At 41.4% G+C, this 15,522-nt stretch overlaps 1 protein-coding gene across 2 annotated transcripts in view; it reads left to right on the forward strand.

The window, feature by feature from the left end:
- Positions 1 to 1,805: 1,805 nt before the first annotated feature.
- LOC124711199 (polycomb protein EED) overlaps positions 1,806 to 15,522 on the forward strand; it is an 85,272-nt gene continuing 71,555 nt past the window's right edge. Inside the window, exon 1 of one of the 2 annotated variants that reach the window (XM_047241138.1) lies at positions 1,806 to 2,094. In XM_047241138.1, the coding sequence (XP_047097094.1) occupies positions 1,996 to 2,094 (99 nt within the window). In that variant the 5' untranslated portion in view covers positions 1,806 to 1,995. Of the gene's footprint in view, positions 2,095 to 2,246; positions 2,266 to 15,522 lie in introns of those variants that run through there. The other variant, XM_047241147.1, reaches the window with a different exon arrangement.

A 15,522-nucleotide genomic window follows, 5' to 3' on the forward strand; every position in this document is an offset into this window, starting at 1 on the left:
AAATATTGTGTAACATTCTGGGGAAATTCTCCAACTGCTCTGAGCACATTCAGAATCCAGAAGAGAGCAATGAGGATTATTACTGGGAGCAAACCCAGAGACTCCTGCAAAACTCATCTTCAGAAAGTTGGAAATCCTTACACTGCCTTGCCTCTACATTCTTGAGACTCTGAAATTCTTCAGAAAACACATAGTGCCAACTGACCCCTGAGTCGTAAAAAATAATGAAATACATGAACACAACACCAGGAAAAACGCAAACCTACATGTTATACGTACAAACACTCAACTGTGTAAAAAGGGAGTTTTCCACATGGGCCTTCAACTGTTCAACAATCTTCCCACTAGTATTAAGTCCATCGAAGACAACATAAAATTTAGCAAAGCCGTGAAGTCATATTTGTTGTGTCACTGTTTTTACTCTGTAAATGAATACTTAGAACAGTAATCTTGCTGTTTGTGTTAAATTGAAAACATTGAGCAATATAATACATTAGGATACTATAGGCTTACGTTAATATATGTTAACAATGTTAAATGATATTTCCCGACATCTGCAACACACTGTGTACCATTAGGTCACATGGAATAAATAAATAAATAAATGGATTTTCACTTTCGCGATCGATCAGAACTTACTTTCCGAATAGTCCTCGGATTTCAGATAGCAGATAAGGTAAAAAAGAAAATTAATTTCACACAAACAGACCTATTATTTCAGAGGAAAGATACGTAGAAACGGAAGCCAAAAGGACAACGAGCAAAAGGAAGAGACTGGCGCAGTCTGTTTCTGACGCTATTCTGAAAAAATATCTTGAAAAAGCTGCAGAAACCAAATGATGAATTACAAGTATTTGGAGATTACGTTGCTTCAGAGAGTCGAGCACTTAAACAGGAGCAAATAAAAAAAAGTTAAATTATAGAATCCAGAAAGTTATTTTGGAAATTTTGGCAGAGGTTAGTAGTTGCAACATTTGAATATCTGACGACAGAAATTTTATTGCTACATTGTGCACTACATCACATGATGTTATTTTATCTTATGCCGTCGAGGTCAGTCATTCAAAATGTTCTGCTTAAATGAATTATTTGAGTGTCAAAATACTAACTTTTAAATATTCTCTTTTCAAACGTCTTTATAGAGCCTCACAGCAGTCCAGTACGACTCGAGATATCCTACAGACAGGCACACGAAAGATACGTGAAGGAGTGGTAGGACTCTGCTGAAAATATATAAAATAAATCAGCGTATGTAGTAATTCTAAATAAATACTTCGTTTTTATATTTAAGTGTTTTATCCTCTTACCTGTTTGCTAAAAATCGAAGGGCAATTAAAAAACGGTCTCTTGGTGGAAGAGTGTGATGCATTTTCATATATTGTTTTCTATTATTTAATTCTATTATAGACAAAAGTTGTTCAAAACTTGCATAAGACATTCTCAGGCAGTTTTTAAACTCAGCAGAGTCCGCTGGTTTTAGTTCGTTCGATGATCTATCTCGGAAAAAAATGTACGCCTTTGTACCCGCTTCTTAACGCAAACAATTCTTTCTTTTCTTAAAATTTTGTTCGTCGCGTTTTTTCTTCAACAAGAACAGTGGCAGCTGCTGAGGCTTTTGCAGACGAGATTTTGAACTCCCACTTGCCTATCTCGTAACGTGACTCTAGTGTAAACACTGCCACAATATCTTGAAGCAAGTTCCTTCCCATTTATGCAAGTTTTTGATCTACTGTAAACACGTCGAAAAGTCTTGCAGACAGTACTTGCGGAAGTTACTCGCTTCTAGTGGACTCATGTTACCGGGCCGGTGTAATGTTGGTAGACCTGGCACTGTGGCGTGGGCAAGTTTGGGATACGTTTGAAATTAATACGTTTTGTATTGGTTTGTGTGTCTGTGATGTGGTGTTTATTTTGAAGAAAAGTTTCTGATGAGATTGAAATGTAGTATGAAGTTTAGGAATAGATGCTAAGTATAGTGGGCAATGATCAGTCAATATGTCACCGGTAACGAGTTCAGCTAAATCAAAAGTAATGAAAAACTCTCATTTTCATTCAGAGCAATCCACTAATACAGAAGACTCAGGGGATGACGCGGTAAGAACTGACGCTGTGTGCTGTGGCTTTGAATTCGTGGATCATGGCGAATTACGAGATTAATTAAAAAGAAATATTACCTACGTGCATTAACCAGGGATTTGATGACATTCATGACAGCTTTAGGATTAAAAGACCTAATTTTGAGCATCAGGTGGATAACTTTACACGGTGCGAGTGAGTCAGTGGTAGTGTTTTTGTCGTATTGGTGTGATTCACAACCAGTGGCATGTGTATGATTCCGTCATACTGTCGGTACCGCCGTTTGTGTGTATTATATCGCCTGATTTGGGTAAATTGCATGCATAAGTGACGCATGCGTTTGTTTCTGGCCCCATAGGTGTTGTTTTGTTATGAAATCATGTGTTTAACTTTGCAGATATTACATGCATGTGCAAAGAAGCCTTGTATTGTTGGCATACTGCTTTCATTTTTATTGCTTGGATTCTCGATTGAAGTCGAATACCAAATTTCGCAGCCTAAATTACCATTGTAAAACTATACCTTTTGCTTGGATGCATGAATTACTTTCTGTTAGTGAATAGATGTACAAAACAGTTAGTTTACCAAGAAGAAATTTTGTGATTAATTCGTTAACAGTTCGACGTCTTATACAGGCCCAGACTAAATGTTTGGGCCACCTCCATTTCATTGTAATTATTGTCACAATGATGTCTTTTGCTAGTCTGTTTCCGAATCTACTGTTTTCCTGTCATGTCAAGTAATTGCCGATATACATATTATCATACCTTGTTAAACAACACACCTCATATTCTTGCCAATATTCGTATCATCATACCTTGCAGAACAACACTCAGTTCACCAATTTTTTTTCGCCACTACATACAAATTCCAAGCCATTTTTTAATCTTGTGGTTATTTTCTTTACTGCCCATCCAGTCGTCTTCAAATACACCAAATTCCTCGTCAACAAGTTCCATGATTTCATTATGAACTTGTAAAATCTTTTGCTCAGTGTGTCGATTGCACATTGTTTTTTATAGTCTGATTGTAATTTATTTTCAGGGCTAGTTGTAAAATGGCCGTGTTAAGTACTTCAATTAACTGTTGTTTATCTTCAGTTGAGACGAACGGTAGTGACTTTACGAAAATGAATATGGTTTGTAAATATTCTGTTAAAGCATACTGCTCCTTAAATTTCCCAATTTAAGGGTATGTAAATTTCCTTTTGTATTGCTGAGAACACTTTGGCGACACCTCTCTCAATTCTTAATTCTGCATTATCCTGGTAAAGTCTAATGGGGGCTATAACATCAGATTATGTATTTTCCCAACACATGTTGAATCAGTGCCCTATTTTTCAAGGGTTATTCGTTAAAGAACTTTCCAAAAATTATGAATCTCAAATCAATAATTTTCATATTTATTATCGACTTGTTATTGTGGCCAATTTGTTCTAAAGCGACTCTTGAAGCTTGCTGGTTCATCTGTCTGATTAAGTTACTATGTTTTTTTTCTGTGCTGTTGACAATTTTAGTGAATATCTTGTAAATAGTGGAAAGGATTCAGATGGATCTGTAGTTTGTAAAATAAATTAAAAGTTCTGACTTTCTTTCTTTCTTTCTTTCTTTTTTTTTTTTCCTTTTCTTTTTTTTTTTCTTTTTTTTTTTCCCCCCCAGCTTTTATCAGTAGTATTGAAACATCATCTTGTGGTGCTTTTGTATTTATGCGTCAAATGGCTTTATGTACAATTATTTTCATTTTCAGCTCTCTCTGATCTGATTCCCTCTTAAATTATGCCAACATTTAGAGAGATAGTTAAGTACTCATATATAGTTTCCTTTCTGTTAGTGCCATATTGACCAATGAAATGTACGATCTAGGCCCTACCTAAGTTTCTGTTTACTTTTCTTCATACTTTTATCGTTTTGAGTAGTTAATCTTATAAAATTTTCAGTGTATCATCTTGCACCCTCTCGAAGACATTTCCAAAGTATTTTGGGTAATTCGGATTAATCTTAGAGGTTCCTTGTATCAGTTTCTTAAGTTCTCGTCTCTTTATTATCAGTAGTTGCCATAGTCTGTTTGGGATTATCTTTTTGCTTTATTTGTACATGTAACATCATTTGTTGCTTTAAGTATGTTTATTCAATAATTGCCAGTTTCTTGTATGTCTGTATATCCTTAATGTTGTAGATACTGTATTCATTGCTTGAATATATCTAGTGAACCTTTGTATTCTTAAGTAAATTCTGATGCTCTACATTTCTAATATCTTGCCTGATGAGTCTTGATGTACTTTCGATCTGCATCTTAATATCCCTATTGTCTTTTGAAAGTCTAACTTGTGTATGACTGCCTCATCCTAAACAGTTTCTTTATTATTGGATAAAATATAGTCAGTTATATTTTAGCACAATTTGCTAGCTAAGTGATGGATTACCTGATGTTTGAAGCATGTTACGTGCTGGAAATTGAGTTTAGTGAGTTCACAATCCTCTTAGGACGAAAAAAAGGAAGAAACAACTTTTGGCTACAGTCTATAGCAAAGCCCAAAATCTAATATAAGTTGGAAATTGATAATTTTGTTCTGACTTGATGAAGCCAGTGAATGTGTCATGACAGCATGAAAGTATTGTTCAACCCATAGTTAAATTTATGACACCACTGAAAACTCAAATTTTCGTACTGTGGTCTGATATGCCCATGTTTTAAATATCTTTGAAGATGTCAATAACAAGAATACCCCTCGCCCAGGACTCTTGTTATCCACACTGGTGTCTCGATAGTTTGACAGTTGAAATATATATGAATGTCCACTTTATAGGTGTTCCAACTAACATTGCTGCTTATCACTCATAAGTCACTAAAGATAAAAAAAATTAGGCTCCATGTAAAAAAAAAAAGTTAATAGTGGTGACTCATTTGCTATATGATTAATACTCTGCAGAAAAAAACGTATTGTCACTACTGTTCTTTGTCATAACTTTCAAATTACATCTTGCAGCTACCTAGAGGTGCTCTATAGTGAGGTAACATTTGCTGCAAATCTTTTTATTTTTCATAAATGTAAGTGGGGATGTTTCTTAAATGTGATTATGAAGTCTGTGTGACCTGTTCTGAAAACATTGTTAACTAGCTTACTGGTGGAAAACAACCATTGCAAGTGTTAACAAGTAGTTCATTATTTTCTCTCTTTTAGAACAATTAATTCCAGTTAATGTGCGCTCTACTTAAAAAAATAAGTTTGGCATTTGTGAACATTAAACACTAAAAACAGCACATTACTTGCCCATTTTGGTCATCTGATATCATTAGGCTTATTACAAACACGTTCCACATCATAACGGTTTTCCGTGCTATTGATAAATGGAACACGTAACTAACTAACTGCATATGAATTGTTGGAGATGCCTATGTTAATAAGAGCACTGCTTGCTCATAAAAAGGCTATGTTTCACTTGGATTCTTGTTTTATGAAGAACGCTTTGTGTTTTGTATGTTGCTTTACTGATGGGGAGGGGGATAAACAGTTATGTGGCAGCTGATAGTTTGGTTGTGACTGTTAGCAGTATCAAACATTAACTGTGAAAATTAATAACTTTTACCCTGGCAACAACTTTCAGGCTGTGAAATATCAAGTCAGTGCTATAAATTGTCTGGAGGAGATTGCATTTCAAAAATTAATGCACTAGACTCTTGCTAATCCGACCATTTCTCGCACATGCGGGTGCCAGTTTAGCGGAAGTACTGGATTTTTGAGTGTGTCTAAAATTTAGTGTGAACACATAGGGATTGTACTTTATCAAATCAAAAGATACATTCATTTTTACAGAAAACTTAGTCCTTGAGTGTATAAGAGGGTTGGAACTTACAGTGGCAACTGTTTATTCACAACCGATATAAAAAAGTTACATGTTTGCACCAGTCCTTCAAAGTAGTCACCAGCATTGTGTAGAACTTGTTGCCAGTAATGTGGAAGGTGTAGTATACCGTTAGCAGAGCCTGTTCTGTTGATGGTGCGAATGGAGCGGTCTACTGCCTGTCGAATCTCTGGAACAGTTTTGAAGCGAATGCCACAAATTGGTTCCTTCATCTTCAGAATCAAATCAAAGTCACAAGGACTGAAGTCTGGGGAATATGGTGGATGGTACAGTACTTCCCAGTCGCAACGACTCAACAGAGCAGCCACAGCTTGCACTGTATGCGCGTGCGCATTGTCGTGCAAAATGATGGGTGGGTTGTGCAGAAAGTGTCGCCGCTTCTTTTGCAAAGCTGGTCGCAGGTGATGCTCCAAAAAAAGAACAGTAATACTTTGCATTGGCAGTCTGCCGTGAAGGAACATAATGCATTAGTATAACACAGTCACAGTCGTACGCGAGAATCACCATAACTTTAGATTGCTCCATTCGCACCATCAACATAACAGGCTCTGCTGACGGTATACTACGCCTGGCAATGGGTTCTACACAATGCTGGTGACTACTTTGAAGGACAGAAACAGGTGCAAACATGTAACTCTTTTGTATTGGTTGTCATAAATCACTCCTAGTTTGTTATTTTTGGGCCTAAAAAGTGGAGTTTTGAAAATTTGGATACCAAACTTTGGAGCTCATTTTGACTGGTTGTTTTTGAATTTAGGGTATTTTGTGTAATAGACAATGTTGTAGGGGAGAGTTTTTTAAAAACAATCATGTAAATTGCAATGTTGTAACTTAACCCAGGGCAGAGATATTATATTTTTGCTAACATCTCTAAACTGAAACATCGTCACACACTTACAAACGAAAATGGCTGCCATTCAGTAAAGGTGAAAGGTAAATTTTTTTTAAAAAAAACTGTTTTGAACTTCTCAGTTATTTGGTAATAATCATATATAAAAAATTAAAATACTTAAAAATGGTCTAGCAACCAGCTTAATTGTTATTGGACCATTTCATTTGGATTGACCCAGCTATGTTGTACATTCACCCTACCTTACCCTTGCCTGTCACAGCTTCAGTCCTTGGTCTTGTCACAAGTCTGCATTTTCTGCATCCATCTGCCTTTTTCCTTTCCACTTACTCGTATTCTCCCTCCCAGATTTTCGCCACTTGTTCCTGTTTCCTAGTTTTTTTAACATCCCACAGTTGCTCTGCCCTTTTGGTCTTTCTTTAACTTCCCTTCACCTCCTGTTGGTCACTTCCACCTCCTTCTCCCTTTCCAGTATCTCTTTCCCTTTCCATTCTGTACTACTGTTCCCTCCCACCGGTGTTCCAAACCAATGAGTGTAGATTGTTGTTCTTTGTCTGGGCAGGGTTGTTCTTTGTCTGGGTAGGCCATTTATTTTCTAGCACTTCAGACATGAGTCAGACACTACCAGTTACATTTCCGACATTAAAATAGCTCAGCAAGGAACGCACACATTACTCCTTATTCCGCCCAAGACATTTGTTTTTTGTCAAGATAACATGGAAACAGGCAAGAAGAGGAAGGGAAAGCAGGATGTGTGGCAGTTGTCTTTGACTTACAGCTTTTGTCTGAATGCTATTCAGTACCTGAGTGGTAATTAAGGTGTAGTTAACGGAAAAGATGGGGTGTTGGTGAGAAAAGCAACTTTGTGCACTGTTCTGGGGTGACCTCTTTGATGATGTCTTCATTAATCTTTTAGTATCTGTATGCACAATAAAGTTTATCTTAAATACCAGTGATTCAGTTGCATAACACTGTCATACAAGATTGAGATAATTGTGAGAAGATGCTTTATTGTGACGAAACAATGTTGCCAACCTAGCAGATATGATTCACTTGCGCTAGAGTAATGTGAAAAGTACAAGAACTCGAGAAAACATCAAAAATATCCCTTTTGTGTTACAAATGCACTGCAGCCTCCACCCATGTGACAAAATTTATCATGCTCTTAAAAAACCTATTGAGAAGTATAACACCATTGAATACAAATGCAACTGCAGGAATGTCCACAAACTGTGTCCCATGCTGTCTGAAAAGCATACAAATGTTACCATCTGGAACTTAACATATTGCTTCAGCAGGATGTCAAGGAAGACAGTTTTGTGTACCAGAACATTAAATAAAAGGTGAAAGCGCAACTGAAAATAACAATTGTGAAACAGATATAGAGTTGCCAATCAATGCAGCACTGGTCTTGAGGGTTCAGTTTCTTCCTGGGGCCTTCCGGGTATCTGCCTGAAAGAACCAGTGAATTACTCTAATGAATTCCGATATCACTCGGTCAGAAAAGGAGAAAGACGAAGAACACACTTGTTATTATGATGACCCATTTTTGCAGCTGAGACAATCATGTTTGGCATGGATGTGAGGGAACTACAGTTTAGTAGCACTGGCAAGACTATTTTGTGTGTGTGTGTGTGTGTGTGTGTGTGTGTGTGTGTGTGTGGAGAGAGAGAACTCTTATATAAACAGATGATTTTTACAAGGGGTAGTCATAAAATTATAACCTCAAAAAACTCAAGCAGCAACCACAAAACTGTGTGATAGTGTTAGCTGTCCACATGTTCATCTTTCAGTATCCTATATTTTTGCCAGTAATGGATGATTTGGTGTAGACATTGGTTGTAGAAGGCTGCATTTCAGCTGTTCGCAAAATCTTCCATCTCAGAAATCATCTCACTGTCATTTTGAAAATGCTTGCCATGCAACGGTTTCTTTATGTGAGGAAAGCAGAAGGAGTCTATGGGAGCTATTTCAGGAGAATACAAGAGGTGAAGCAAAATTTGAGCTGGGGCGATTTCGTGGAACAAAAACCACACCTTTGGGTGGGGTTGCATGACTCTTCACCTTGACAGCCTTCTGTGAGAGAGAGAAAAAGAAAGCTAGACATCGCTTTACTCAATAGTGGTAGGGTCTTCACCTTTTCCAGCACTTTGACATACTTTCACTGCTTGCTTTGCTCCCTTATCTCAAAGGAATAGTGATACACCCAGGATTTGTCCATGTTGAACAGGTGGTTAATGAAGTCCTCAGGATTGTCCAGAAATGGCTGAAATATTTCTGCTGCTGCCTCAGTCTGGCAGGCTCTTTAAATTGGTGCAAGCGGTCATGGAACCAGGCACAGGGGCAACATTTATCATGTTGAAAATGTTACGCAGTGTGTTGAAAACTGACGCATGGCTGTTTCTCAATTTTTCCAGCAGCAGTTCCTCTACTTCTCCTGGGAGTCTTGGTTTTCCACTGAGAGATGGTCTTCCCCCTTCATTTTTCTTCATTCAGACTTTATTGGCCACACTGGAAGGGAAGGGAAGGGGGGGGGGGCAGCTAGTTGCCTTAGGTTTAGGCCAGGAAGGTTACTGGAGTGAAGGGTGTGGTGTAAGGCTAGCTCCTGTCTACACAGCTCCCGGAAAGCTGGTGGTGGTGCGGAGGATCCAGATGACATTGGTCGTGAATCGGCCATTGAAATTGTGCATATTATGCCACTGGATGGTCCACCTTGCTTTTGGCAACAGTTTGGGGGTGGCCACTCATCCTAGTTGATAGCTGGTTGGTTGTCATACCAATGTAAATTGCTGTGCTGGGGTTGCAGCAGAGCCGGTATACAACATGGCTGCTTTCACGGGTGGAACAGCCCGTGGTGGTGTATGATAAGCCTGTTACAGGAATAGAGTAAGTGGTGCTGGGTGAGCGGATTGGACAGATCTTGCATCTGAGTTTTCCATAGGGGTATGATCGAATTGCATAGGGATGGTCTAGGATGTTATGCAGGTTGGATGAGCAGCAGAATACCATTTTGGATGGGGTTGGAAGTATTTTGGGTAGGACGTCCCTCATTTCTGAGCATGATGATAGATAATCAAAGCTTAACAAAGGATGTGGTTCAGTCATTCCAGTCCAGGGTAGTATTGGGTGACAAGGAAGCTGCTTGTTTGTGTTGGTTCTTGGAGTGGATGTGAGAATCAGGTAATTATGAGTATATGAGGTGGGAATCTGTTTGTGAGTTAGGTCTGAAGGGTATTGCCTGTCTGTGAAGACCTTTGTGAGGCCTTCAGCATACTGGGTGAGGGAGTTCTCATCACTGCAGATGTGTCTACCACAGATGGCCAGGCTGTATGGCGGGGATTTTTTTGGTGAGGAAAGAGTGGCAGCTGTCAAAATGAAAGTACTGTTAGTGATTGGTGGCTTCCATGTGAACCAAGGTGTGGATGGAGCTGTCTGAGAGAAAGAGATAGACATTTAGGAATGTGGGATGATGGGTGGAGGAGCACCAGGTGAAACGGATGGGAGAGACAGTGTTGAGGTTGCGGAAGAATGAGGATAAGTTATCATGGCCTTGGGTCCAGATTATAAAGATGTAAGCAGTGAAGCTAGGAATGTTTCCTCTAGAGGGCCCGGAAGATGTTGGCATAGGAGGGCACCATGCAGGTGCCCATGGCTGTGCCACAAATTTGTTTGCATACCTTCCGTTCAAAGGTGATGTAGTTATGGGTTAGGAAGTAGTTGGTTAGGTGTATGAGGAATGAAGTAGTGGGTTTGGAATCTGCAGGGCATTGGGAAAGGTAATGTTTAATTGCGGCAAAGCCATGGGCATGAGCGATGTTGGTGTATAGTGAGGTTGCATCAACAATGACGAGTAGAGATCTGGGAGGTAAGAGTGTGGCGCTGGTTGAGAGCTGGCGCAGGAAGTGGTTGGTATCTTTAATGTGCGAGGCTTGGTTTTGGAAAATTAGTTGGGGAATTTGATCAAGCAGGGCAGAGATTCTTTCAGTGGGAGCACTGTAACCAGCCACAATGGTACATCCATGACTGTTAGGTTTGTGGATTTAGGGGAGCTTATAGAAAGTGGGTGTGCTTTGTTGTTGGGGTGAGTAGAGAGATGGATTCAAGGGAGAAGTTCTGAGAAGGGCCTAATGATTTCAGCAGGAATTGGAGGTTATGTTATACATCTGGGATGGGTCACTCTTGACAGCACTTGCAGGTGGAGTTGGTGGACAACTAGCGGAGGCCTCCTGCCAGGTAGTCCCTCCTCATTTCAATTTTTTTCCCTGTTCATCATAACAGTGGTGGAACCTTTGTCTGCCAGGAGTGTGATCCGGTCAAGATCCTATTTTAGGTTGTGTATGACAGTCCTTTCTTCTGTGGAAAGATTATTGTCATTAGGGAGGGACCTGGCAAAGGATTGTGAGGCCAGGTTTGAAGTTAGGAATTCCTGAATGGTGACCTGGGGATGGTTAGGAGGGATTGTGGCTGGATCACTGTTGGATGGCAGTATGAATTGGGACAACCAGGGTTCGATGTTGGGATTGGAGTGGCTTTGGTTGGAGGGATTGGTGGCAAAAAAGTGTGTCCACTTTGGGGAACGAGAGAAGGAGATTAGGTCTGTCACAAGTTCAACATCGTTTAACATGGGAGTAGGGCTCAATGTGGCCTTTGGATAGGACTGAAACTTCTGTGGGGCTGAGAATTTTGATGGACTCCAGATTTCATATTGTTTGTAGGGGGTTTTGGAAGATGTGGTAGGATGCAAAGGCCAGCTAGCAGGGTCTGGGTGCTATGAGGGGTTGACGAGGATGAGCCCTTTGGGTAGGATGGGGGTAGTATAGTGGTGCCCCAAAGTGGGAGTAGGAAGTCAGCAGACTGGATAACTTGTGGAGGTGGTATTTGGAATTTTCTTCTAGCTGTTTGAGTGTCATGATTCCAGTTTGGGTGATGAGGTGTATGTAGTTGTGATTGCATAGTAACAGTATTTTGCAGAGCGAGTGGAGGCAGTTGAGGGATGCATGTGACATGGAGATTTTTTTTGTAGAACCAGGTTTGTGTGGCAAATGGAGTGGCAGAATCTGAAAACCCTTATGAATACAGATGGGGGACACATTTTCAAATGTCCTCTCCCTCCTCATCACGAAAAACACATTATTATTCATGACTCGATGAGCCCTGTCACTGAAGTCCAAAGTATTCTTATTATCAGGACTACTAGCCTTTCTCATTCTCTTGGATGAATGGGAGGAGAGAATATGATGATTTCAAAGGTTCCATTTCGATCCTATGAGCGGCTAGGGAAATAAGGGTCCACTCAGACAGAGCCTGAGTAAGCCTTATACAGCTGAGGTGCAGCATGTTCCCCAGAGGTTGCCCACTAATGACTGCCCCATATGAGCAGCCATGCATCCTATCAGTGTGCAGCACACTTTGAGATTGAAGGTTTTTATTTATTTATTTTTTTTTAAATAGAGGTTTATTCCATTCTCGCGATCCAGCCAGTCAAGCCAAGATCCCCTTTCCCTGAGACATACAACATTCCACCACTGCACCGCACAGTGTTCGCTGAAGCATGCCCAGAGCTTACGGTGACAGGGGACTGACAGCTCTTAGAAGTCCCCAGCTCAGGAATTCTGTGGACACCAAGCCTGTACTCAGCAAACAAATGCTGAGCCCCTTTGGGGGCAGCTGCCATAACAGATGTGGCCAATACTACAGGGTGTAACAAAAGTCAGGTGCGACCACGTTTGTCACGACCGTTATGGTTTGTGTCATAAATGCGAGAGGGAAAAGAAGTAACAGAAAGAAACCGACAAACAATAGAGCGGAGGTGAATAAAGCAAACAGTAATGAAGGACAGGTGACGTGAGGTTTGGATGGAAGGAAGCCACTAGGCAGTATAATGTATGGAAAGTTCTGGTTGAAAATTAAAAGTTGTTTAGAAATAAAGGTAATGACACCAAAAGACAGAAGTGCTGTGTCATCAATAGGCACTCAAACAAAAGGGAGGAACTTGAGTAGCTTTCGAAAAGCACTTGCTTTTTCTTTCTGTAGGAAAAACTTGCACATGCGTGCAAGCACAAAAGCACACACACAAACGCCTGTCTCCCTGGATTACACCCCCTCCTTCCACAGTGACCTTTATTTTATCGGATTCTGCCACTCCATTTGCCACACAAACCTGGTTCTACAAAAAAAAAAAAAAAACATCTCCATGTCACATGAATCCCTCAACTGCCTCCACTCACTCTGCAAAATACTGTTACTATGCAATCACAACTACATACGCCTCATCACCCAAACTGAAATCATGGCACTCAAACAGCTAGAAGAAAATTCCAAATACCACCTCCACAAGTTATCCAGCCTGCTGACATCCTACTCCCACTGGGGCACCATTGTCCTACCTCCATCCTACCTGCAGCGTTCCTTCTTGTTAATCCTTCATAGCACCAGGACCCTGCCTAGCTGACCTTTGTAATCTAGAGCATCATCCAAAACCCCCTGCCAACACTCCACAAAATCTAGAGCCGAAACAATTCCAGAACACTGTTGTTAACCTCTCCACCAAACTCGTCAGCCCCAGAGAAGTTTCCATTCTATCCAAAGGCTGCACATTCAGTCCTACACCCAGGTTTAACCATGTTGAAACTTGTGAAAGACCTACTCCTTCTCGTATTCCCTATAGTGGAAGCATGTCTTTGCCACTAACCCCTCTAACCAAAGCCAATCCAGTCACAACATTGAACTCTTCCTGTCCCTGTTCAGACCACCATCCAACAGTGACACTCCCACAGTCCCTCCTGACCATTCCAAGGTCACCTTCCAGGATTCTTAACTTGCAACCTGGCCCCACCATTCTTCCTCAGTTCCCTCCCTAATGAGAACAACCTTTCAACAGAAGAAAGGACTGCTGTACACAACTTAAAAATGGATCCTGACTGTATCATCCTCCTGGCAGACAAAGATTCCACCACCGTTGTGATGAACCTGAGAGACTACCTGGCAGAAGTCCTCTGTCACTTGTCCTACAGCTCCACCTACAAGTTATGCCAGAGTGACCCCATCCCAGAAGTCCAACATAATACCCAATCCCTGCTGAAATCCTTAGGCCCTTTTCAGAACCTCTCCCCTGAATCCATCTCTCTACTCGCCCCAACAACAGCCCGCACACCCACCTTCTGCATGCTCCCCAAAATCTAGAAACCTAGCAATTATGGGCATCCCAGTGTGGTTAGTTAGTGACAACTCTCCACTATCACCACACCCTTACCTGCCGGATCCCTACTCGTCACTGTTGATGCAACCTTACTATACACCAACATCGCTCATGCCCATGACTTTGCCGCAGTTAAACATTACCTCTCCCAATGCCCTGCAGATTCCAAACCCACCACTTCGTTCCTCGTACACCTAACCAGCTACTTCCTAACCCATAACTATGTCGCCTTTGAAGGGAAGGTATGCAAACAAATTTGTGGTACAGCTGTGGGCACTTGGATGGTGCCCTTCTGTGTCAACCTCTTCTGGGCCATCTAGAGGAAACATTCCTAGCTTCCCAAAACTCCAAACCCCTGGTCTGGTTCAAGTGTATTGCTGAAATCTTTATAGTCTGGACCCAAGGCCAGGATGCCTTATACTCATTCTTCCTCAACACCGTCCCTCCCATCCACTTCAGCTGGTCTTCCCCCACCCATCATCCCACGTTCCTAGATGTCGGTCTCCTCCCCTCAGATAGCTCCCTCCACACCTCAGTCCACGCCAAACCCACCAATCATCAATATTACCTGCACTTTGGCATTCCCACTCCTTCCACACCAAAAGATCCCTCCTATACAGCCTAGCACATCTGCAGTGATGAGAACTCTCTCACCCAGTAAGCTGAAGGCCTTCCAAAGAACCAACCACAGAGAAGCACCTCCCCTCCCACTCCCCCCACCATTGTCACCCAATAGGCCCTGGACTGATGTGACTGAACCATGCCCTGCATCAGGCTTTGGTTATGTATCATCTTGCCCTAAAATGAGGGACATCCTACCCAAGGTAATTCCAACCCCTCCCAAAGTAACGTTGTGCTACTCATCCAGCTTCTGCAATGTCCTAGTCCATCCCTATGACACTCCCACAGGGATCCCCCTGCCACAGGGATCGTACCCCTATGGAAGACCCAGATACACCTGCCCAATCCACCCACATAGCACCACCTACTCCAGTCCTGTCACAGGCTTATCCTACCCTGTCAGAGGCCTGGTCTGTTAATGGCAAGCAGCCATGTTAGATACCAGCTCTGCTGCAACCACTGCACAGCATTTTACATTGGTATGACAACCAACAAGCTGTCAAATAGAATGAGTGGCCACCACCAAACTTTTGCCAAAAACGGGATTGACCAGCCAGTGGCACAACATGCAGCAGAGCACAGCGTGTGAGATTTCAATGACTGGTTCCCAACTTGTGCCATCTGGATCCTTCCCACCACCACCACCACCACCACCACCACCACCACCTTTTCTGACCTGTGCAGACGGGAGCTATCCTTACAGCACATCCTTTGCTCCTGTATTACAGCATATCCTTTGCTCCTGTAACCTTCGTTGCCTAAACTAAGGTCACTTGCGACTTCCCATCCAGTATTGTGTGTGTGTGTGTGTGTGTGTGTGTGTGTGTGTGTGTGTGTTTTAGTTAGAAAAAGGATGTGCATTCTGAAAGATAGCCAAGCACTGTACCGTGTGTGTGTGTGTGTGTGTGTGTGTG

This window comes from Schistocerca piceifrons, chromosome 1, assembly GCF_021461385.2.
Source record: "Schistocerca piceifrons isolate TAMUIC-IGC-003096 chromosome 1, iqSchPice1.1, whole genome shotgun sequence".
Classification (NCBI taxonomy): domain Eukaryota; kingdom Metazoa; phylum Arthropoda; class Insecta; order Orthoptera; family Acrididae; genus Schistocerca; species Schistocerca piceifrons.